We start from the raw sequence: 25,488 nt of genomic DNA on the forward strand, positions 1-25,488 counted from the left end.
TGTAAAAAATGCCATTGGTAATTTGATAGGGATTGCATTGAATCTGTAGATTGCTATGGGTAGTATAGTCAGTCATTTTCACAATGTTGATTTTTCCAATCCAAGAACATGGTCTATCTCTCCATATGTTTGTGTCATCTTTGATTTCTTTCATCAGTGTCTTATAGTTTTCCGAGTACAGGTCTTTTGTCTCCTTAGGTAGGTTTATTCCTAGGTATTTTATTCTTTTTGTTGCAGTTGTAAATGGGAGTGTTTCCTTAATTTCTCCTTCAGATTTTTCATCATTAGTGTATAGGAATGCCAGAGATTTCTGTGCATTAATTTTTTATCCTGCAATTTTACCAAATTCATTGATTAGCTCTAGTAGTTTTCAGGTAGCATCTTTAAGATTCTCTATGTAGAGTATCATGTCATCTGCAAACAGGGACAGTTTTACCTTTTCTTTTTCAATTTGTATTCCTTTTATTTCTTTTTCTTCTCTGATTGTCATGGCTAGGACTTCGAGAACTATGTTGAATAACAGTGGTGAGAGTGGACATCCTTGTCTTGTCCTGAACTTAGAGGAAATGCTTTCAGTTTTTCACCATTGAGAATGATGTTTGCTGTGGGTTTGTCATATATGGCCTTTATTATGTTGAGGTAGTTCCCTCTATGCCCACTTTCTGGAGAGCTTTCATCATAAGTGGTGTTGAATTTTGTCAAAAGCTTTTTCTGCATCTACTGAGATGATCATATGGTTTTTATTCCTTAATTTGTTAATATGGTGTATCACATTGATTGATTTGCATATATTGGAGAATCCTTGCATCCCTGGGATAAATCCCACTTGATCATGGTGTATGATCCTTTTAATGTGTTGTTGGATTCTGTTTGCTAGTATTTTGTTGAGGATTTTTGCATCTATATTCATCAGTGATATTGGTCTATAATTTTCTTTTCTTGTAGTATCTTTGTCTGGTTTTGGTATCAGGGTGATGGTGGCCTTGTAGAGTGAGTTTGGGAGTGTTCCTTCCTCTGCAATTTTTTGGAAGATATTGAGAAGGATCGGTGTTAGCTCTTCTCTAAATGTTTGGTAGAATTCACCTGTGAAGCCATCTGGTCCTGGGTTTTTGTTTGTTGGAAGATTTTAATCACAGTTTCCATTTCAGTGCTCGTGATTGGTCTGTTCATATTTTCTATTTCTTCCTGTCTCAGTCTTGGAAAGTTATATCTTTCTAAGAATTTGTCCATTTCTTCCAGGTTGTCCATTTTAATGACTTAGAGTTGCTTGTAGTAGTCTCTTATGATGCTTTGTATTTCTTCAGTGTCCATTGTAACTTCTTTTTCTTTTCTAATTTTATTGATTTGAATCCTCTCCCTCCTTTTCTTGATGAGTCTGGCTAAAGGTTTATCAATTTTGTTTATCTTCTCAAAGAACCAGCTTTTAATTCTATTGATCTTTGCTCTTGTTTGCTTTGTTTCTATTTCATTTATTTCTGTTCTGATCTTTATGACTCTTTCCCTCTACTACCTTTGGGTTTTGTTTGTTCTTCTTTCTCTGGTTCCTTTAGGTGTCAGGTTAGATTGTTTATTTGAGATTTTTCTTGTTTCTTGAGGTAGGATTGTATTGCTATAACTTCCCTGTAGAACTGCTTTTGCTGCATCCCATAGGTTTTGGATGATTGTGTTTTTGTTGTCATTTGTCTCTAGGTACTTTTTGATTTCCTCATTGATTTCTTCAGTGATCTTTTGGTTATTTAGTAACGTATTGTTTAGTCTCCACGTGTTTGTGCTTTTTACAGTTTTTTTCCCTGTAATTGATTTCTAATCTCATAGCGTTGCTGTCGGAAAAGATGCTTGATATGATTTCCATTTTCTTAAATTTACCGAGGCTTGATTTGTGCCCCAAGATGTGATCTATCCTGGAGAATATTCCACGTGCACTTGAGAAGGAAGTGTAATCTGCTGTTTTCAGACGGAATGTCCTATGAATATCAATTAAATCTCTCTCGTCTATTGCGTCACTTGAAGCTTGTGTTTCCTTATTAATTTTCTGTCTAGATGATCTGTCCATTGGTGTCAGTGAGATGTTAAAGTCCCCCACTGTTATTGTGTTGCTGTCAATTTCCTCTTTTATAGAAGTTAGCAGTTGCCTTATGTACTAAGATGCTCCTATGTTGGGTGCATATATATTTATAACGTTATATCTTCTTCTTGGATTGATCCCTTGATCATTATGTAGTGTCCTTCCTTGTCTCTTGTAACAGTCTTTATTTTAAAGTCTACTTTATCTCATGAGTGTTGTTACTCCAGCTTTTTTTGATTTATATTTGCATGGAATATTTTTTTCCATCTCCTCAATTTCAGTCTGTATGTGTCCCTAAGTTTGAAGTGGGTCTCTTGTAGACAGCATATATATGGGTCTTGGTTTTGTAACCATTCAGCAAACCTGTGTCTTTTGGTTGGAGCATTTAATCCATTCATTTTTAAGGTAATTATCTATATATATGTTCCTATTACCATATTCTTAATTGTTATTGGTTTGTTTTTGTAAGTCCTTTTCTTCTCTTGTGGTTCCCACTTAGAGAAGTTCCTTTTGTTGTAGAGCTGGTTTGGTGGTGCTGAATTCTCTTAGCCTTTGCTTGTCTGTAAAGCTTTTGATTTCTCTGTTGAATCTGAATGAGATCCTTGCTGGGTAGAGTAATCTTGGTTGTAGTTTCTTCCCTTTCATCACTTTAAATATATCATGCCACTCCCTTCTGACTTGTAGAACTTCTGCTGAGAAATCAGCTGTTAACCTTATGGGAGTTCCCTTGTATGTTATTTGTCATCTTTCCCTTGTTGCCTTTAATAATTTTTCTTTGCCTTTAATTTTTGTTAATTTGATTATTATGTGTCTCAATGATGTGTCTTTGTGTGTTTCTCCTTGGGTTTATCCTGCCTGGTACTCTCTGCACTTCCTGGACTTGTGTGCCTATTTCCTTTCCCACGTTAAGGAAGTTTTCGACTATAATCTCTTCAAATATTTTCTCAGGTCCATTCTCTCTCTCCTTCTGGGACCCCTGTAATTAAAATGTTGGTACATTTAATGTTGTCCCAGAAGTCTCTTAGGCTGTCTTCATTTCTTTTCATTCTTTTTTCTTTATTCTGTTCCATGGCAGTGAATTCTACCATTCTGTCTTCCAGGTCACTTATCTGTTCTTCTGCCTCAGTTTCTGCTTGATTCCTTCTAGTGTATTTTTCATTTCACTTATTATGTTGTTCACCTCTGTTTGTTTGTTCTTTAATTCTTCTAGGTGTTTGTTTTTTAATTCTTCTAAGTCTTTGTTAAACATTTCTTGCATCTTCTGGATCTTTGCCTCCATTCTTTTTCTGAGGTCCTGGATTATCTTCACTATCATTATTCCGAATTCTATTTCTGGAAGGTTGCCTATCTCCACTTCATTTAGTTGTTTTTCTGGGGTTTTATCTTTTTCCTTCATCTGGTACAGAGTCCCCTGCCTTTTCATTTTGTTTATCTTTCTGTGAATGTAGTTTTCGTTCCACAGGCTGCAGGATTGTATTTCTTCTTGCTTCTATTGTCTGCCCTCTGGGGGATGAGGCTCTCTGACCCTAGGTAATTCTTATATACATGGTACTCTAACCACAATTTGTGAAATAGTAGCCAGACTATGAGCTGCAAGAGTGTGGGTTAAAGGAAAACTGATCATTTGAAGTGATGTGTCTCAGTTTCCTCATATATGAAATGGAGAAAAAAGTTTAACCTCATGGCACTAATGAAAGCAACATATTATTTCTGACTAAGCTAAGCAGGCCTTACCCTGCTGTGAAAGATAAATTACTTTCTGGGATGTACAGTTTATGTGTAAAATATAAAATTTCTTATCTGCTATAATAGGTCTGAAATTTTAGAACAGCCTGAAAAGTACATCCCTGCACCTATGCTTTGATCCATGTGAAAACTCAAACACTGGGGACTTAGGTAATGCACTACAGGTATAGAGCGTGAATAAAGATCTACTGGTCAGGTCTGATGGAAAAAAGTGAAGAAAGAAAATACTAGCTTAAGTGCATGTGGATAGGTAAAGGGTTGGAAAAGCAAAGAACGACTCCCAGGAGTTTGCCTAAGGCAAGCCCTGAACTTGTAGACAGCAAACTAGCTACCTGTTTTCAGCAACCGAAATGATTTTCCAAAGTTCAGAAAAGGGCCAGCCCTCCAAAGTCCTGGGAAGCTGTTTAGCTGTGGTAACTCTTAATGTTTCTATATTTTGATGCAGTTCTTAGATATTATGATGGCTTGACAAGATTGATAACCATTGTCTTAGAGTACTTCTCAAATGTCTGTAATTCAGATAGGACCATCCTGACTTTAGCCATATTCATATAACACCTGTACTTGGTTACTGAACTTTTTCTTTAAGTTTATTCACTGTTTTTTAAATCAATTTTGTTGTAAAAGGAACTTGATATCAGTTTTTAGTTGTAAATCAGCACTTGCCATAAATAAAAGTTTAATATAGCACAAATGCAATAGCCACAAAGAGGGTATTAGATGCCATCTGAATACAGCTGCTTTGGGAAGACTCTGACCCTTTGGACCTCTGTTTATTTGACGAAAGTGGAGATTGGCACACGCTAGGACCACTTGAACACGTCTCTCATCCCCAACTGATACTTCCTACTTGTTATAATCAGGAGAACTGAAAGGCAATCGAGAATGGGCTAATGGTTCCTACTATGTAATTTAATGTCTCTTAGTGTCCTGTCCGTGTGGCACCTGACTTGGAATAGCCCACGCTTTGGGAAGTACAGTCAGATTGCTCTTTGCTAGCACTGACAGGCCAACTTCCCTGAATGCTTGGCTTCTTATCTAATTTGAACCATGGGTGTAACTCACAAGCATTCCATGAAACCCCCTTGTAAACATACCAAGGTCTGAAAAATTAATGAGCTTTAAGGGAAAATATCCCATATGTGGAAAATACTCACCTGAATGGATACTTACTAAATATTTTACGTAAGACAGGTTGTTAGCTAGAAATCTGTCACGTTCCATTGTGCTTACTCTCTTGGTGATGTATCTAAAAAGCCAGTACATGTGAAGTGGGGGAACTGAATTACACCTTCCTTTCAATTTAGCTTTGAATAAATTTAAGTTCACTTCCAATGAAACCTGATTGAGTGATGAAGAAAAATAGTCAATTAACCAAGAAGTTTCCCAGTATTTGGCATATCTATCAATTGGCATTTGTGTACTTATTTGTAAGGAAGCAGTGTAGGAATTAAGAGTTCAGGCTTTGATAAGAAGCAGGTACCATTTACTACCTATGTTAACAATCTGAGACTAGTTACTTAACTTCTCCAAATTCCTAGTTTCCTCATATGTAAAATGGAAATAACACTTAACCCCCCCAGAGCTGTTGTATTCATGAATTTAAAAATAAAACAAAATGGAACAAAAACACCAGGAGTAAGTGGTACAGAGTGAAGAAGACACTTAGCACATTTATTGTCATTGTAAGTATCATGATGTTGGTGATGATGGTTTTAACATTTTGTATGACAAGGAAAAGTAATACCCTGAACCCATAAATACAGAAACTAGTGCTTAACCATAAACTCTTAAGTGTTTTTAATCCAGAATATCTTCATTTCTGTTTTGAAATCTCCAAAACAATTCCTACTGAAAGAAATCAGATACCTATAATGTTTTATGTTCTGAAAGTGTGTTTTTGTGTGTCTTGTAAGTCAGATTGTAAATATTCTTGCATGAGTTTGGTGAAAGTACATCCCTTAAAGGTATATATTTTCTAAAATAAATTTATTGAGTCATATTTTACATATCATGCAATTCGCCAATTTCAAGGATACAATTCAATGATTTTTAACAAATTTACTTAGTTATGCAACCATTACCATATATTGGTTTTAGCACATTTTCATCACCCAAATGTCTTTTATACCATTTACTGTTATTTCCAGCAGCCCTTCCTCCCCAGGCAACCACTAATGTACTTACTTTCTGTCTCTATAGATTTTCCCTTTTCTGGACATTTTATATAAATAGAATTATTCAATACATGGTCTCTTGCATCCAGCTTTTTTCTCTTAGCATAATGCTTTTGAGGTTTGTCCGTGTTATAGTATGTATCAATAGTTTGTTCCTTTGCATTGATGAATATAATTTTTTTTAATTTTATTTATTTATTTTTGGCAGTGTTGGGTCTTCGTTTCTGTGCGAGGGCTTTCTCTAGTTGTGGTGAGCAGGGGCCACTCTTCATCACGGTGCGCCGGCCTCTCACTACCGTGGCCTCTCTTGTTGCGGAGCACAGGCTCCAGACTCACAGGCTCATAGTTGTGGCTCACGGGCCTAGTTGCTCCTTGGCATGTGGTATCTTCCCAGACCAGGGCTCGAACCCCTGTCCCCTGCATTAGCAGGCAGATTCTCAACCACTGTGCCACCAGGGAAGCCCCAGTTAATAGAATTTTATATTGTAGATATACTACAGTTTGTTTATTCATTCATCAGTTGGTTGATATTTAAGTAGTTTCTGTTTTTTGGCTTTTATGAAGAATGCTGCTGTGAACATGCATGTACAAGTTTGTTTGTTTCTTTGTTTGTTTTGTTTTGTTTTTTTTTTGCGGTACGCGGGCCTCTCACTGTTGTGGCCTCTCCCATTGCGGAGCAACAGTCTCCAGACGCGCAGACTCAGCGGCCATGGCTCACGGGCACAGCCGCTCCGCGGCATGTGGGATCTTCCCAGACCGGGGCACGAACCCATGTCCCCTGCATCGGCAGGCGGACTCTCAACCACTGCGCCACCAGGGAAGCCCTGCATGTACAAGTTTTTCTGTGGACATGTTTTCATTTCTCTTGGGTGTATACCTAGAAGTAGAATTGCTAGGTCTATGTTTAACATTTGGGGAATTGCCAAACTGTTTCCCAAAGTGGCTGAAACATTTTATATTTCTACGAACAATGTATGAGTGTTCCAATTTTTTATCCTAGCCACTCTGGTGAATGTGAAATGGTATCTCATTGTTGTTTGAGTTTGCATTTCCTTAATGACTACTGATGTTGTGTATCTTTTTATGTGCTTATGAGCCATTCATGTATACACTTTAGAAGGCATATGGTTTTTAAATGTTTGATTTTTCTGGTTATCTTGATAATTTATTATAAGGAAATGGTTGAAAAATTGCTAAAGAATCAAAATAGTGTTCTGGGAATTGAGATAAACATCTGTGATATCATGAGAGTATGCATATGCATACTCATGAGGATCTCACTGTGGATATTCATTTAAAACTCTGTATGTATAAAGTAAAATTCTACATGTATGACTACAATATGAACTCAAAGAAAGTAGAGAATTTTGACTCTTGATCACCTTTTTTATCCCTAGCATCTAGAACAGTGTCTGACACAATGTAGGCATTCAATATATCTTTCTTAAATAAATGGATACAAGGAGTATATTTTGAATATATTTGTTGGGTAAAAGAGTGCAAATATTTCTGATATCTCAATAAGTAGACAACTCATGCTCTTATTTTCATAGATTAGAATTCAGGAAATTTGAAAAATGTCATGTTTCAAAACAACTTCTAAAATTCTGTTAAAATATCATTTTTGTCAACTCAAGCAAAATGCCTGCCGATGTTAATGTGGAGTCATAATCTTATGAATGGGAACACAATTTCATACAAGCCACAAATCTAAATTAAAACCAGTACCTTTACTTGTTTTGTATTCCAGAAATACTCCATGAATATGGATGCATTATACTTCCAAAGTGAAGTAGCTTTTGATTTATAACAAAACAACAACGAAAAATAAAAACACCCCCCCAACTTCTGCTCAATACAATTTGTTTGTCTCTCTTCTTCCCGCTTATACTGACCTCTCTTAAATATAGTCCTAGTGGATAACAGCACTAATATAATATATATCTGTATACGTGGTAGCAAAGTATCCTTTCCAACAAAGAGCATGACAGCATTTATTAGTAGGAGATTCACAATAAATACATAATTGGATCCTTTTAAAGTTTTTTAGTCTTTCCCCCAATACGTATATATACACACAAATTAATAAACTGGAATGGTATCATTTTAGCTCTTATATGGAGAATGCTTTTGTGTTGTAATAAAAGACTGTTGAAGTGTTCAGAGGAGGAACATGTTCTGCGTGGACTTGAACAGTTTGGGTGTTGATTTTGTAGATTCATCTGGATATGCCAGAAAACCCTTTTAAGTTCCCTCTAGCACCATGAGTTACAGATTCAACAGTGTAAAATTAAGCATTTCTTTATTCATCTCCTTTATAACAGGGGTCCCCAGCTCCGGGGCCGTGGACCTGTACGGGTCCGCAGCCTGTTAGGAACCGGTCCGCACAGCAGGAGGTGAGCAGCGGCAGAGCGAAGCTTCATCTGCTGCCCCCCCCCCCCCACCCCCGTTGCTCCCTATCGCCTCGCATTACCGCTTGAACCATTCCCCCGCCCCCGCCCCCGTCCGTGGAAAAACTGTCTTCCGCAAAACCGATCCCTGGTGCCAAAAAAGTTAGGGACCGCTGCTTTATAAGGCACAAAGGTTTTGTTTCCTACCTTATTGACTTTATTAGAAGAAAATAAGTATTCTGGAAAAGAATGTTTGCATCCTTTATTGTTTATCCTAGAATCAGATAATCAAAATTTTCCAGTCTTGTGATGGTTATGAAAGGAAATGAGCAACATGCAAAAGAGTCAGCCTTAAAGATACATTAATAAGAAAAAAACGTTAGATTAAGGAAACTTTGCTATTTAGGTTTCATTAACTAGAAAAATTACCGGTGATATTTAGCTCTGTTTTATTTTTATTTAAAAATGGAAATATTAAATTATATACATGGATTTTAAATGCTGTTGGGGAAACTTAAAAATATATTTTTTCCATAAATATACCCCATCAACATCAGAACATCAATAATGATTCTCTGGGACATTCTTGGTTGCATAATCTGAAATCTCTCAGGAAAGAAAATTAATTGTTGAATGTATTATGATGATGACATTTCCTTTGTTTCTCCTGAAAATCCATTTGCAGAGTTTAGTAAAGGGAAAAATATGTAGGCAGACAGCATAAAATTGTAAAGTAACTCAATACAGCTGTAACTTCTCTATTTTAGCTAAGCCAATTTCATTGTTTGCCAAGATTTTGAAGATCATATGAAACTGAAATTACAACCCATAACGTTTTAAGTCCAGGGTACAATTGAAACAAGCAAGGGTTATGTGATAAAGTCTCTGGTACATACAATTACCAATGTAAAGACATGAAAACTAGTAGAGCCACAGAGGTTTCTCTGTGAAAGAATCCTTTGCATCTGTACATCAGGAGTCAAATGTTAGGAAAGACAGCATATCCCATTTAAGCAAGAAATGTGGAAGATCATCATTTACATCTCATTAGATAATTACATAATCACAGTATACTTACAGAATGTATATTATTCCTTCCAGTTGTCTTTATTTCTGAGCCATTTCTGGAGGAAATGTGAGGTGGGCAAGAAGTGTCCTAATCCACCTCTCTCAAACTATAGTCACATAATGCAATGAATAGTAAGTGCTATTTGTTCATTGTAACTTAAAATTTTCTGTAAATGAGTTTTCTTGTGTCTCTTACTATGAGTAGTTTCTTTATATCCACCTGAAAATAAGTCATCTGAATTGACAACAATCTTCTAATTTTTTAAATCATTTATGCAATTCCTGGCATATATTTTATACTTCGTGAATTTAGGAAATTATGTTTCACAGAACAGCCAGAGAAAGTGTTAATGCAATGGATATTATTCCATCGTGACTCCCAACCTAGATTAGGAATGACTATGTTTTTAAAAATCGTGAGCAAATTAACTACTTCTTCCATTAACAGCTATAGATACTCTTTGGAATCTCAAAGGCTTGAGTTTTCTCCTGAGACAATTATGAATAAATTCAATAAAGTTTTACTGGCACTGAGAGAGAACAAAGTCCAACATGCACAGTCAATCAAGGAGAGCCTTGATTCATTTTCTTCATACCATGAAACCAACTGGATATGTTTACAAAAATTCTACAAAGAATAAAATATATATATATATATATATATATATATATATGTATGTAGTACCTGTGTGTGTGTGTGTGTGTGTGTAGTATGTGTATATATGTATATATAGTATGTGGATACAAGCACACTTATAATAGAATCTCTCCAGTTTGCAAACAGGCTATCTCTAATCTCTTTATCATTCGTGACTTTCAAGTAATTCCTTAGATCAATACATATTCTAAGCAGTTATATACATTATTGATATGAATATGTTCTTAGTTTAATAAGAAAATCTTTGTGGCTCCTTGACCTCAGATTTATTTTCTATGTGAAAAAATTTTTTTTGTAACATAGGTCTTAAGAGCTTGGACAGTATTAATGTCATTTATAGTAGAAGAATGCAACATGTGTGTTTGAATGTTACTTCTAAGTTGAATTTGGATATAACATTGAACCTTGGATCTCAAGTCACCAGGGCCATTGTGAACTCATTTTAATAGTCATGTTCATTAATTTTGTAACTGACAACATATTTCTGTAATTAATTAATTTAATTTTTTGAGATATAATCGACATATAACACTGTGTAAGTTTAAGGTGTACAGTGTGTTGGTTCAATATGTTTATATGTTGCAATATGATTGGCATGTTGCCTAGCACCTCTATCAGGTCACATAATTATAATTTCTTTTCTGTAGTGAGAACAATTAAGATCTAGTCTCTTAGCAAATTTGACATTTATAATACAGTATTGTTGACTGTATTCACTATGCTGTGTGTTAGATCTCCAGAACTTATCTACTATTTGCATCTTAAGGTTTTAGTTAGGTTTTTTGTGTTGTTGTCGTTGGAATTGAATGCTATGTATGTACAAGGTAGCCTGTTAAAATAGTTATACTGATGTAATGTTACTGCAAGGAAACTTGTCTGAATGTTCTACATCAAGCCTTTTAAATGCCTCAATTGCACTAGCCTTTCCACTCTGATGAACTCACCTTGGTTCTATGATGGAAAACGTCAGATTTTATTTTTATTCTTCAGTCTAAATTTTTTTAAATTAATTAATTATTTTTGGCTATGTTGGGTCTTCATTTCTGTGCGAGGGCTTTCTCTAGTTATGGCAAGTGGGGGGCCACTCTTCATCGCAGTGCGCAGGCCCCTCACTGTCGCGGCCTCTCTTGTTACACAGCACAAGCTCCAGATGCACGGGCTCAGTAGTTGTGGCTCAAGGGCCTACTTGCTCCGCGGCATGTGGGATCTTCCCAGACCAGGGCTCGAACCCGTGTCCCCTGCATTAGCAGGCAGATTCTCAACCACTGTGCCACCAGGGAAGCCCTAAATTTTTAATTTACTTAGAGATATTAGAGTGTGGCTATTTATAAATATGCTCTCAAACACTAATCCAAACTAACTAAATGATGTCACCTCTAATGGCTAATCTATACTATAAGTATATATGTTTCTTTGTAATGTATATTTATCTGTATATGCTTAAACAGTTGCCCTTTGTATTCATATGTAGTATTCAAAAGCTATACAAGGCATTTTACTTGTCATTTATATTTGTTTGGTACAAGTGATTACCACCTGGATGTGTATGTTCAGGGGTCTAGGGTGGGAAGACAGGCTTGTAGCGGAAAGACCAAGGAATATGCTGTTATGTTAATGGAGATGAGTGATAACTTGAATTTGAGCAGTGTCAATGAGACTGCTGAGGAGGGAACAGATTCATGAGGTATGACATGAGAATATATAGGATCCAGTCATTGGTATTTTGCAAACTTTCCAGGTGATTCCAATGTGCAGCTTAGTCTGAGAATCACTTGTCACTGTTAGATTTAGAATCTCAGAAAAGGAAAAATTTAGGTTGACTTCTAGGTTTCTTGTTTGTTTCTGTGAATGGTGATGCCATTCATGGTTGAGAAAATGGTAAAGGAGGAATAATTTTATTGCAAGGTTTTTGTTGTTGTCCAGCTTTGTTTATATGGAGTTCAGAGTGTGTATGGAACGTCTAAGAATTCAGTGGAAAGGTCTGGTTTGGAGATGTATACTTTGTAGTCATTGTAGAAAAGTGATCATCGAACTTAGGGATTTAGCCAGGGTATGTACACAGAGTCAATGAGAATAATACTTAGAAGCCAGCAGAGGAAGAAAAGCTTGGGAGCTGACTAGGAGAAGGTGAGTGAGGTGACAAGAAAACAATGAAATGAGAGACTTACCCAGGGGAAATATTTGTCAGAAGTAGCAAATGGATGAATATCCATGAATTTTTTTTTTTCAGTTTGGGACTGTAGTTACTTTCTATTTGAGGGATCTATGATGTAGAATCACGAAACTCAGACTGCTCACAGGAATCTCTTCCTTCAGCTACACAACAGGGCATTTTATTTGTTACTTTGAGTATCTTATACGCATATAAGGGTATGTGTGTGTGTATGGTATGTTGCATTGTATATAAAACTGTCAAATACTCTTTTTATGTGATTAGCTAGCGTTTTAAAGGGGGAGTCTATATACACATAAGTAATTACATACATATAAGTCATCCTAGAAGTAGGAAAGAAAATGTCAATGTAACAGTTTGGTTTAAGCATGAACAACATCTCCCCACCAGCATTCCTCCCACCTCTTCCATCATGAACACTGGAGAGATAAGTATGTAACTAGTCAGCGCCAACGGATGATAGAGTAGCCAGATTTAAACTTGTGACCATTACACATTAGAACTGCTTCCTTATTTGGAAGTTTTCAACCTCAAATACATGTTCTATATTAATATCCCTTGACCTTGGCAACATACGAAAACTGAGGAGCTTTAAAAAATCTCAATGTCCAGGCTTCACCCAGACCAATTATATCAGAATATACATGACCCAATCATCAGTATTTTGAAAAACTTTCCAGGTGACTCCTGTGTGCAACCAAGGTTGAGAATCACTTTCTTCTATGTCACGCTGGTCAATCTGACAATATTTCCATAAATCTACATTATCTGAAAGCATGTTTCTATCTTTCTGATGACATCTCATTACCTAGTACTCTGGCATGGTTTTATAGGTAAGCTCATGAGATGCAGATTTGGTGCATCTGCTATAACAAAACACCACAGACTGGGTGGCTTAAACAACAGAAATTTATTTTTCTCACAGCTCTGGATGCTGAAAGCCTGACACCAGGGTGCCAGCATGGTTGGGTTCTAGTAAAGACTCTCTTCTTGACTTCTAGATGGCTGCCTTCTTACCCTGTGCTCACATGGCCTTTCCTCCTGCATGTGCATGGGAGCAAGGCGGTAGGGAGCAAGCTTACTGGTGTCTTTTATTATAAGGGCACTAATCCCGTCAAACCAGAGCCCCACCCTGATGACTTCATCTAACCCTAATTACCTCCCAGAGGTTTCATCTCCAAATACCATCACATCACATCAGAGGCTGAGCCTTCAACATATGAATTTGGAGGAGACAACAGTTCATTCCATAGTAAGGGTTGTCTTGCTGTTCTCTGCCATCATTGCTTTTAAACCAGGAGGGTTCTTTGAGACAAGCACTAATTCAGTGTAGTCCAGACAGATAAAACTGCCCTTTTGTGTTGTATATAATTCAGCAGTGACACTTACATAACTACAGTGAGCCATGACAGTTTAACCAGATTCAAATTTTACTGCCAAAAAGTATACCATTTTTGACAGATATATAAAAAATGAGTTACAACAGAACCAGACTTTTCTTGTAAATGTTTAGTTTAGTTTGGAACTGCCTACTGCCTTTGGATTTGCTTTTCTATGTCTTGGTGAATTTGGTGCACAGAACTCCATGTTGTTTAAGACAGTTTGGTGGCAGGCTTCATCTTGGTAATGCTGCTGAATGTTTTCAGTCTCATATATGTTCTTCCCAGAGTTTGATAGATATGACATTATTTTTTCTTAGTTCCAAGCAAATTTTAGGTTATCTCATTGTGTGTGTTGCAAAGAACTTCACAATATCTTTAATAACTCCCTGTGGGGTGCCTGGAAATTCATTCTATTCACTTCAATCAATGGATTATGTTGTGTCCTGTGCAGAGTATCCAGAGTGAAAAATTCCCATTTCTAATTTTGAGGCTTAAAAGTTCTAAGGTTTTTGTCTGTGTAGTATTGTACTTGGAATTACTGTGGCATTCTACTTATCTCTGTGTGTGAGTCTGTTTATCAGGGAAGGCAGGGGTGGGGTTAGAGGATGAGCAAGACAGATTGTTGTCAGACTCCTTTATCCCTGTTAGGATTAGTAAGGGGCCAATATTGTACATAGATTATAAATAGGCAAGCAATTTCTGGGAAGTATAAAAAGTTTCTTAAGATCACACACCTGGCAGGGACTTCGCAGATAAAAAATACAGAAAATGTTTAAGGAGTCAAACAAATGAGGCATGGGATGGAAACGTGTTGATGGTGATGGGTTAGAGATACAAGCCCAAGGGGGACAAAAAAGATCTATGTTGTTCATCTCTGTCTCACCTATCATGTGGTGTGAGGTGGTACATACTGTAGGTGTTCAGCAACTATTTGGTGAGTGAATGATAGAACAATCCCAGAATGACCAAAGGAAGACCCTCAAGAATATAAAACTAAGTCAATTATAGAAAGTCTCATGGAATTCATGTTTGATTAAAAAGAACTACAGGATCCAGAAGTAAAGTCCAAGTACAAATTTAAGGTGAAAACAAACCCCATATGTTGATCAATTAAGGGATATATGCTACAGAATATCTTCTGGTCTGATAGCTCTTTTACTCAGGATTCCTGGGCCTGTCTCTGCCTCTTTGCTATCATTGGATAGGATGTGCATGATTATTTATCTTTATTTCTGAAAACAGATTCTACCACCAGGTGGGTGAAGGAGACCTGAGGTCTGGATAATGAATTTATATTAGCAAGTAGTTTTGAATTTCTACCAAACGAGTGTGACTTTAAAACCTCTCATATCTCAGCAATTAGCCCCAAGGCATGTTCTGTCAGTGCAGTTTCCTGTTCGTGTACCTAAACGGAGTTAATAACAGGACCTACTCACTGGACAGCTGTGAGGGCTTGAGACAGGGAGAGATGTGTGTAGATGTGTGCTGCTGCTATTGTTGTTGTCATTATTATTATTATAAACCAGTTTAGGGATTTTAATTCTCCATTGTACATCAACTTTTGCTACAATATAGTCACTTCACTTCACTTTGCTGAAGAACATGATGTATTTCTCTGAGGCAAAGACAGCACATCCCACTAGGTACTGTGGGCAATTAACACGTCACATTGATATCTACTTAATTGGCTGTACATACTAAAGCAAATATTAATCAGGCAAAGTAGTGGGTTTTCAGTAAGAGATACAAGTCTGTAGAGGTAGATGCAGAATGTTGCTATTTTGTAGAATGGAGATACAAAGAGATTTTTCAGAGAAACATCAGATTTCCCCTTTCAGTGAGTAGCATGCTGGCAATTGGGGCGGACAGACTGTGAGCCTCTTGAGGTGAACCGGAACTGGCAAACATGTTCAAGTCTTCCCGGAAATGATTGATTTCTTCCGTTTGGTGGGAATGGACAAAGCCAAAAATGAGAACACTAGGAAAATGGAAAAGTCTCTATTTCTACAAAATAACCTAAGTTTAGTAAAGCCCCTCAGAAACAGTCAAAAAATTTTAAGTTGTATACTTTAAGCCAAAAATGTAATAACCTTTGTTAATTGAAATAAAAAAGAAAATGTATTCAGTTATTTTTTCCTTACCATTTTTATATAACCAACAGTGTATGGGTATATACTTACAATGCTAGAAACTAATGCAATGTATCACTTTAGAGAAGGAAGAAAATAATCATCATAGTCCACATCTCTTACCTTGATTCATAGCGCAAATATATCTATTCTTGGAGCATTACTGCAGCTTTGGTGCTCAGAAAATTGCGGTGGATGAAAAATGATTCTGCAGCCTTTCATCCTTCACAATTTTCACACCATCTCAATTAGTTTAACTTTGCAATCATGCCATCTAGTGCTCAAACATCCTCAGTACTACAGCTCAACTTCATTAGAAGCAAAATAATACAGTATCAGGCAAGTTACGTTAAAAACACTGTGCTTGGGGACAGGCAATATAATGAATAGTCCATTGTTGAGACACTAAACCAGATTTCTTGCTAAATAAATATTTCTTGTTTATCATTATTGTTTCATTAATTTATTGCATTTAATTCATAAATATTTTTGTATATTCTATTTATATAGTCATACAAATTATACATAACATACACCATATATTGAAATTATACTTATTTTATTTTTGTATTCCTTTCTGTGTCTTTCTATAACTTTAACAAAATGGTCATTGAATTTGAAGGCAACACAACCCAACGACCCAGTCATGGATTGGGTTTGATTAGAGGGGATTGGATAGAGTGGAATAAAAAGATGGAAATCATTTATTGTAATATTTGATTGCATTGCATATCCTGCCCCAGGTTGTGGTTTTGCTACTGCTGATGACTGTGCCTTCAAGGGTCAGGTGCTTCACGACATACCAAGAGAAACACAGAAGGGTTTTGGATTGCACGAAATATAGCAATTTACCAGAAAATAAAAAAACTAGGGTCTTTTTTTTGCTTTACCATTGAGACTATTTTATATATCTTTTTTAAAAAAAATTTAGGAAAGTATTGTTAGAAATTAATGAGCTTGAATAGTTTTCAAGATGTCCCAGAGACATGATTTTTGTGTTCTTTCCTAGCCTTTAAGATGGCCTCTATGTTGTCTATCGGTTCAGAAATTTAAGAGAAAAAATTCATTTCTGTAATTATGAAAAGAATAAAATTGATTAAAGACAGGCCCTATCAGATCACCTCCATCATTTTAGCATCCGAAAAAAGGTTGACAATATACCAGCTCTGACTGACTCTGATGTTAAAATGGAAAACCTCAGCCCTTGCCCTGATTCCAAGGTAGATGAAGTCCTATGGTCCATGAGGATGCTCTCCTCTGCTCAGACCTCATTCTCTGAGCTCTTTTTCCCTTAGCCTTTTGTCAGCTCCTCAAGGACAGGACACTCCATCCCACTTTGGGCGCTGTTTACGTGCCTTGCTTTAATCGGAATGACTTCTTTTATTCTTCACTCTCATTTAGTTCATTCTTACACCCCCTCAGATCTTACCCTGAGCATCATTTCTTCAGAGAAGCCCTCCAACCCCTGAATTAGTCCTTTCTTGTTATTAGATGGCACCCCAAACGTTTCCTTATTACTACTCACCACATTTGTAATTATATACTTGTGTTATTATCTTACTTTCTATCTCCTACTCCCACTAGATTATAAATTATGAGCAGGCTAGAATATTCCTTTTTATAACGCTTTAGGGTCCTAGCCACTGTGTTTTCTATAATGCCTGTTACAGAGAGGTTATGCAGGAGATAGTTGAGGAAATCAACCTAAGAGTCCAAAATTGAGAACTGAGATGCCCATTGTCCCAGCCCATGTAGATTTGTGAAGCCAACTCTGCTTTTATGTCACCCTTGGGGCAAGAGAATTGTCACTGAGGCAGGAAATTCTGGTGCCTCTATCCCAGCTTCTGAAGGAATACCCCTCAGCGACTTGTCACTTCCTGCAGCAGAGTCTGGGATTGGAGTGTTTGTTCCCACCACTTACAGAATCCCTGACCTTGCTCACCACCACTCTTCCCACTTCTTGGGAATCAATTGACCTTTCACTCCCTGACCACCACTCTCCTTCCCACGCTCTTGTTCCTCACCCCCAAAACAAAGCAAAGCAAAACAAAACAAACCCAAACCAACCACCTCCTCCTGCCTCTACTGTCAGCCATCTTCATGGATTAACAGAGAGATACAGAGAACAAAATATAAATTAATATTTCAGTAAATTATCCTATCACTCTGGTATTCAGCAGAGAATAAAAATAAATTTTACACAAAGGACACGTTAAGTTTTCAGTGTTTATTTTTGTAGCACTTCCCTTCTCTTTCTAGAAGACTGTAAGGGTCACCAACTATCTTAGAATATCAGACAAGCAATCATTCTGAGATCAATCATCTTCAAAGTGAGTTTTTCTTAAACAGTTAAAACATACTAAACTTTAGGTGTCTATAACCAATCACCAATATCTTCTAAAGAATAAGAAATGAATTAGGATCTATAAGTAATTAAGTTTGACATTGAATACATATATACACACATATGTAGATTTGGTGTTTTTTGGTGCATTGTATTATATTTTATTATAAATCTGGTATATATATTCTCATTGTTTTAGAAAAATAACACTTTTGCTTAACATCAAATACACACAAAAGAAAAATGCTTGCATTTTTGAATATTTTCAAACCACACTGAGGATTCCAAGTGTCTCTCTGGATCCCTCTCTTTTCCACCTGTGGTAGCGTCTAATAGGTGTTACCCAAGCATGTGCTTCTTGAAAGCTGGATCAACTAATTCAATTGTCAGCTCATTTAGAAGTCTGGCTCTTAGATGTATACTTGATGAAAAAATTAACCAAACGGTATGAAGTTCACTCCGTAGAAACTCTTTACACTTCTACCTCCACAGCAACACAGATGTACACACAGTGGCATCACTTCTTAAACTGTATCTCCGAGAACTTCCAGAACCTGTTATTCCTTATGCCAAGTATGAGGATTTTTTGTCTTGTGCCAAACTGCTCAGCAAGGAAGAGGAAGCTGTAAGTCCATGCATTTATTTCTTAAAAAGCTATTGTTTGGGTTTTTTGTCAGTGTTCTTAGTCTTTAATCTGTAAAGTTTCCTTTGTTCCATGCTTGGATTGTTTTCCACTATTCTAAGTATTGACATCACACATATTTAGATTTTACACACACAACGCAGGTCCCATTTTTAATCCTCTCTCTGATCAAAAAGAAAAGTACAGATGAATAAATGAAATCAGCACTGCTTGCCACTTTGCACCCAAATGCTAAAAATCGGAAGGACTCTCACTATATTAAAGCTACTCCTTCCCCCAAACAACCTTATTACAAATAAGGCAAACTTCCCTTTTCAGTCAATTGTGAACAAATGTTAAAAGGGCTTCACTTAAACATGTTTCTCCACAAATAGTGCTTACAGAGATATTTGAAATGCTTTTACATCTTTTGAAAATATTTCTGAAATGTTTTCTGTGATAGTGGCAAGTTTTCAAGACAGTATCCTTCACTGGTAATATGTGAAACTAACTAAAAAAAAAAAAAAAAAAGGCTGTATGCCCATTTTCCATGTGCTTTAATTCCAAGAATAACATTTATTCTCTTCTTTATATTCAGGGTGTTAAAGGATTAGCAAAGCAGGTGAAGAGCTTGCCAGTGGTCAATTACAACCTTCTCAAGTATATTTGCAGGTAAGAATTGTCCTAAAGACAAAACTAGGCCTTCCCTGGTGGCACAGTGGTTGAGAATCCTCCTGCTAATGCAGGGGATGCGGGTTCGAGCCCTGGTCTGGGAGGATCCCACATGCCGCGGAGCAACTGGGCCCGTGAGCCACGACTACTGAGCCTGTGCGTCTGGAGCCTGTGCTCTGCAACAAGGCCGCCATAGTGAGAGGCCTGTGCACCGCGATGAAGAGTGGCCCCCGCTTGCCACAACTAGAGAAAACCCTCGCACAGAAACGAGGACCCAGCACAGCCAAAAATAATAAAAAAAAAGACAAAACTAAATTTAAGAAGACTGTATTTAGCCTGACACTAATTTACTTTTGACAGTGAATAAAAATCACTTAACTGCTCTGACCTCCAGTGTTGGCCTCTATAAAACTGAGGTTTGACAAGGTGATTTTTTTTTAAATAAATTAATTTATTTATTATTTATTTTTGGCTGCGTTGGGTCTTCGTTGCTGCCCGTGGGCTTTCTCTAGCTGCGGCTAGTGGGAGCTACTCTTCATTGCGGTGCGTGGGCTTCTCATCAAGGTGGCTTCTCTTGTTGCGGAGCACGGGATCTAGGGTGCACGGGCTTCAGTAGTTGTGGCACATGGGCTTAGTTGCTCTGCGGCATGTGGGATCTTCCCAGACCAGGGCTTGAACCCGTGTCCCCTGCATTGGCAGGGGGATTCTTAACCACTGAGCCACCAGGGAAACCCTTGACAAGGTGTTTTCAAAAGTTTCTCTGAGCACTAAAATTGTTTGATTTAGTAATTTGCTGTTTCTGAAGTCTCTCTGGCCTCTACATATTAAAGATATGTTGCTTTGAACTTCCATCCAGGTTGTTTATAATTGTGCCATGTACCATTGTTTAACAGAAGGAGCGTGTATCCTGGCATGAGAAAGATCTGCCCAGGAGTCCAGATTCTACCACTGACTACTTACGTGTCTTTATGCAATTTTCTTATCCTCTTTGAGACTAAAGATCCTAATAGGTAAAAAGGTAGTGAAAACACATATTTCACACAGCTGTTTTAAAAATTAAAGTATATTTAAAAATTTTATATACCTATACATTTATACATATAGTGAATGCTAATATTAATTTTTTCTATTTCTCTCAAGACTCATTGAAAAAACATTGTAACTCAATTCTGCTAGAATAATAATTGTGTTTCATAAAGCTCTCTCTCAATGACCATGTTTAATGTCAGGGATGCTATGTACCATGTCTGTGCCCCTATTTAAGAAATCAAGTATGTACTATTGAAACATTAAATTTATTTTTTTTAATTTTATTGGAGTATAGTTGATTTACATGAAACATATTAAATTTAAATAAAGAGATTAATGATTGGCACTACAGGTCATTGTAAAGTATTTTAAACAATAGCTTCCCAGTCCATTTTTAAATAAAATTAAAATTTTTAATTCAGTACAGTGCATCATTTACATGTGTTTTTTGCGTCATGATTAGATAAATGTACAGCTGACTGGGAACTGTGGAGTTTAAGACTCATGCCAGACACTGTGGAGTTCATTGTCAACTGTAATTGAGTAGGAATTCCAGAACCTCCTGCCATACTTTTTCTGGTGATGGTTAGCATTCAGGAAACAAACAAGACCTTAGGTTTCAGAATTTGAAAAAGCAAGAAATAGTTTCACAGATAAGATAGACTTATTAACATAGAAGGGTTCCATCCCAAGTTTTTGAACTAATTCAAGCTATTGTAGTGGATAAGAAAAGGATGACAGTCTCTTAAGTAAAAGGGAAAAAGGCTTTTTGGAGAACAGTATTGCAAGTCTTTATCTCCACAATAGAAAACCTTAACTTCTCTTAACACATTTAAAGCAGACTTTTAATTTCAGCTATTTCAAATAAGAAATAGTAGTGTGACCTTTTTGCCCTTCAGTTTTGCTATAATTAGGCTGTATAACAGTAGTGAACGTGTGGAAATAGGCACTTTTTAATTTTTATTTTTGGCCACGCTTGTGGGATCTTAACGGCAGTAAAAGCATGGAGTCCTAACACTGGACCACCAGGGGATTCCCAAACAGCACCTTTTTAAAAACTCATGGTATAGTAATCAAGAGTTCAGACTCTAGCGTCAGATTACCTGGATTCAGATCTCAGCTCTGCAAACTCTGTGTTCTTGGAGAAGATTCTTACCTCTCTGGTGCCTCATGTGTCTAACCTGTAAAATGGAGATAATGGTATTTACCTTACAGAGATGCTTTGAGAGTTTAACAAGTTAGCACGACTGACACATAATAAAATATATTATTTTAAACAACACATAAAATAGGTTAAAATTTTTTCATCACTTCTTTGTCTCATTAGTACAATTAGTAAGTGTAAGGTCGGATCTTAACAAACGGCACCGCGAAACAGAGGAAAGCTTCAGGTGAGCTTTATTAGGGAGCGCTCCCGGGGCGAGGTTCACTGGTCGGAGAGAAAGGGGTCAGAGAAGTTGCACCCGGGCGAGGGTTGGGCAAGATTTTATAGGGGAAGAAGGGAAAGGGGTGTGGTGAATCTGGGAGGGCGCAGGGTATTCCTTATTTGGTGGTCTTTTCGGGTATCCTGGGGGACCGTTAGTCCCGCTCCTCGAAAGGCGGGAAGGCTGGGCCGGGTGCAAAGTCCCCAGGTCAGTTCCTGGAACTGGGTGGTCCGGAAAGTCTCCAAGTCAGTTTCTGGAACTGGGTGGTCCGGAGAGTTTCGGTCTGATGCAACCTGTGAATTTGATTGTGTTCCCCTGCCTCGGGCCAGTTGGCCTTACAGTAAGCCATGAATTAATAGAAGTTCTTGTAGAAACAAAGAGGGGATGGGAAATGAAGAAAAGCTGAAAAAGTACAAAAACAATCTCTGCTATTAAAATCATTTGGAGATAGTGGGAAGCAGCCGCATAGCACAGGGAGATCAGCTCAGTGCTATGTGACCACCTAGAGGGGTGGGATAGGGAGGGTGGGAGGGAGGGAGATGCAAGAGGGAAGAGATATGGGAACATATGTATATGTGTAACTGATTCACTTTGTTATAAAGCAGAAACTAACACACCATTGTAAAGCAATTATACTCCAATAAAGATGTTTTAAAAAAAAATCATTTTGGAAAGGGCTATTTCATGCCTCTAATTCGTTAGCACCTAACAAGTTAAAACAATTTGTGCTTGCAGTTTTCCATATCAGTAGAACTAATGTTTTATTTTAAACCATGTTTGATCTCATTTTTTAATAGACTATAAATTCGAAGCTCACAAATTACTCCACAAAGAGAGTTGATTCCTCCTCTCTGAAATAAGAGATTGTACCAGACAATCTTATTTATAGTTCTTGAATTAAATATGTATAAATTTAATATTTTATTTAGGGATTGGAAAGAAATTCATATTCTTGAATCCCAAGTCCACATTAGCATTATCCAAACACTCTTGTTCCTGTGACTGACAGGGAAACCAAGCCAAGCCAGGCCAGAGCAGATATTTGATATGATCCCTTATGAGTTTGATCCTTAATAATTTGCAATATACATTCTGCACATTTGACAGAGAGATGTTTGAATTCCTAACGAATTTTGTGTCCATAATCATCTTTGAATGTACTCCACTTCATAAATTTCCTGATAACCCATTTTCTTCCACTAACAAGTTTGATCCCATTGTGTTTTGTTCATACTCTTGCACCCAACAGGTTCTTGGATGAAGTACAGTCCTATTCAGGAATTAACAAAATGAGTGTGCAGAACTTGGCTACTGTCTTTGGCCCTAATATCCTGCGCCCCAAAGTGGAAGATCCTTTGACCATTATGGAGGGTAAGTAAATTATTATCTTACACCCTCATCAATAGAACTGTCTCTTTGTTGTCCTGAACCTATTCTCCTATGAGGAAACTAGGGAAATAAGTGAATCCATGGTAACTCCATTCATGAACTCAAGTTCTTCAAATATAAAAACTCCTCTTTGGGAGTCAGACATTTTTTTTGGAGTTTACTAAACATAACTTACCAAACGATTCCTTAGGAGTTTTATAAGAATAAATGGAACTTCCATAAGTCATCTGCAAAATATCACACAAAAATGGGAAAAAATCTAATTCATTTTTTGAGTCCAATGCAATTTTCAGAAAATTCAAATAGTTACTATTTTAAGTTAATGTATTTTTATTAATTCTGGTTTTATTTGATGAATTTCAAGAGGCAGCAAATATGGGCCTTTGTAAGATAATGCTGCTTATTTACCTTGGGTTAAACATGAAGAAATTCTTGTTTTCTATATTACAAAATGCCTCAAATTCTTTTCCACAATGAACTGTTACTTCTGTTTATTTCCAGCAGGCCTCACTGCTTGAGTACTTTTCTTACCTGTGGCCATCAGTAGTACTGTTGATGTGCAGGTCTTGCTGAGCTGAAAGAGTAAGGTTAGAAGATGGAAAACTCATTAAGCAGCAGAAAAGAGAGAACTAGACATAGAGATTGTTCAGAGATCTGCAGAGGGTATTCCTCAAGTCTTTGCCTAAGAATTGATTTATGCTTGCACTAGAGGACTCTACACTGCTTTCTGGGAGAGAGTACCAGAAATCAGTACTCTGAGCCATTCCTGGGCCTTACACCAAGCTTGAAATAATTGTGTTTCCCACAACCAGAGTAGAAAACCCTGACATTGAGACGTTGTATCGAGACCTCAGAAAGGTATTACCTTGGTGATAATGTTAAAAGTTACAGTCTCTATATAAAGTTTTTAAAAGAAATCCCAATGATTCAATAGAGATTTGGGGAAGAAAAGGAGGAATAGTTGGAGCACAAAGGATTTTTAGGGCCATGAAACATTGTTCTATATGATACTGTAATGGTGGATACATGATATTATGCATTTGTCAAAACCCAGATCTCACAAAGAGTGATTTCTAATATAAACTGTGGACTTTAGTTAATAATAATAATAATGTGTCAATATCGGTTCATCAATGGAATCTAAAACTGTTAAAAACCTAAAACTGCTCTGAAGGTTTCACATTAGAAACTATGCAATTCAAAAGGACATGGATCGGGCTTCCCTGGTGGCGCAGTGGTTGAGAGTCCACCTGCCGATGCAGGGGACATGGGTTCGTGCCCCGGTCTGGGAAGATCCCACATGCCGCAGAGTGGCTGGGCCCGTGAGCCATGGCCGCTGAGCCTGCGCGTCCGGAGCCTGTGCTCTGCAACAGGAGAGGCCACAACAGTGAGAGGCCCGCGTACCGCAAAAAAAAAAAAAAAAAAAAGGACATGGATCAAAATAAATCCTATAAATATAAAAAACTCCAACTTATCTTCAAACCCCTAACTGTATAGCAAAAAAAGTCCAACAGAATTTAAAGATATTTTTTCCAAATTAAAGCAGTGTGCTAAAAAAGAAAACATATGTTCCCCTAAGACTTATAGTCAATGTTTATGTCAACTTTATCCATAATATCTCCAATCTGAAGACTGATCAATTGTCCTTCAATTACTGAATAGATGAACAAATTTTGATACATCCATGAAATGGAATTCTACTCAGCAATAAAAAGAATGAACTACTGATACATGGATAACAATATGGATAAATAACAAAAGCATTATGCTAAGTGAATAATGCCTAGACACAAAAGACTTCATACTGTATAATTGCATTTATATGAAATTCTAGAAAAGAAAAAACTGTAGTGACAGAAAGCAAATCAGTGGTTGCCATGGATAGTGGATTGGCTACAAAGGGGCACAAGGGAATTATCTATATAATGATTAGGTGGTGATTAAAGGACTGTCATTTGTCCAAATTTATCATATACCTCACAGATATCTTGTACATGTGCAAAATGAGACATGTACAAGGTAATGTATTGCAAAAAATACAACCTGAATCTACATTTCAATAGAATGTTGCCATACATATGTATTTTAAAGTGCCTAGGTACCTTCAAAGGAAAATTGAATTCTTATCCAGTTCTTATGAAAAAAGTGTCCCATAATATGGTATTTAAGTTCAACCTGTATAAAATTATATGAGCCTGGGGAATTGTTGGAACATGTAGT

General features: G+C 37.0%; 1 protein-coding gene across 2 annotated transcripts in view; it reads left to right on the forward strand.

The window, feature by feature from the left end:
- The window catches only part of ARHGAP24 (Rho GTPase activating protein 24), a 207,448-nt gene that overhangs the window by 165,698 nt on the left and 16,262 nt on the right, over positions 1-25,488 (forward strand). For both annotated transcript variants that reach the window (XM_079921051.1, XM_079921052.1), the window contains exons 4-6: positions 18,625-18,757; positions 19,353-19,426; positions 23,129-23,250. In XM_079921051.1, coding sequence (XP_079777177.1) covers positions 18,625-18,757; positions 19,353-19,426; positions 23,129-23,250 — 329 coding nt within the window. The remainder of the gene's footprint in view (positions 1-18,624; positions 18,758-19,352; positions 19,427-23,128; positions 23,251-25,488) is intronic.

Source organism: Stenella coeruleoalba (genome assembly GCF_951394435.1).
Source record: "Stenella coeruleoalba genome assembly, chromosome: 4".
In the NCBI taxonomy this organism is placed as follows: domain Eukaryota; kingdom Metazoa; phylum Chordata; class Mammalia; order Artiodactyla; family Delphinidae; genus Stenella; species Stenella coeruleoalba.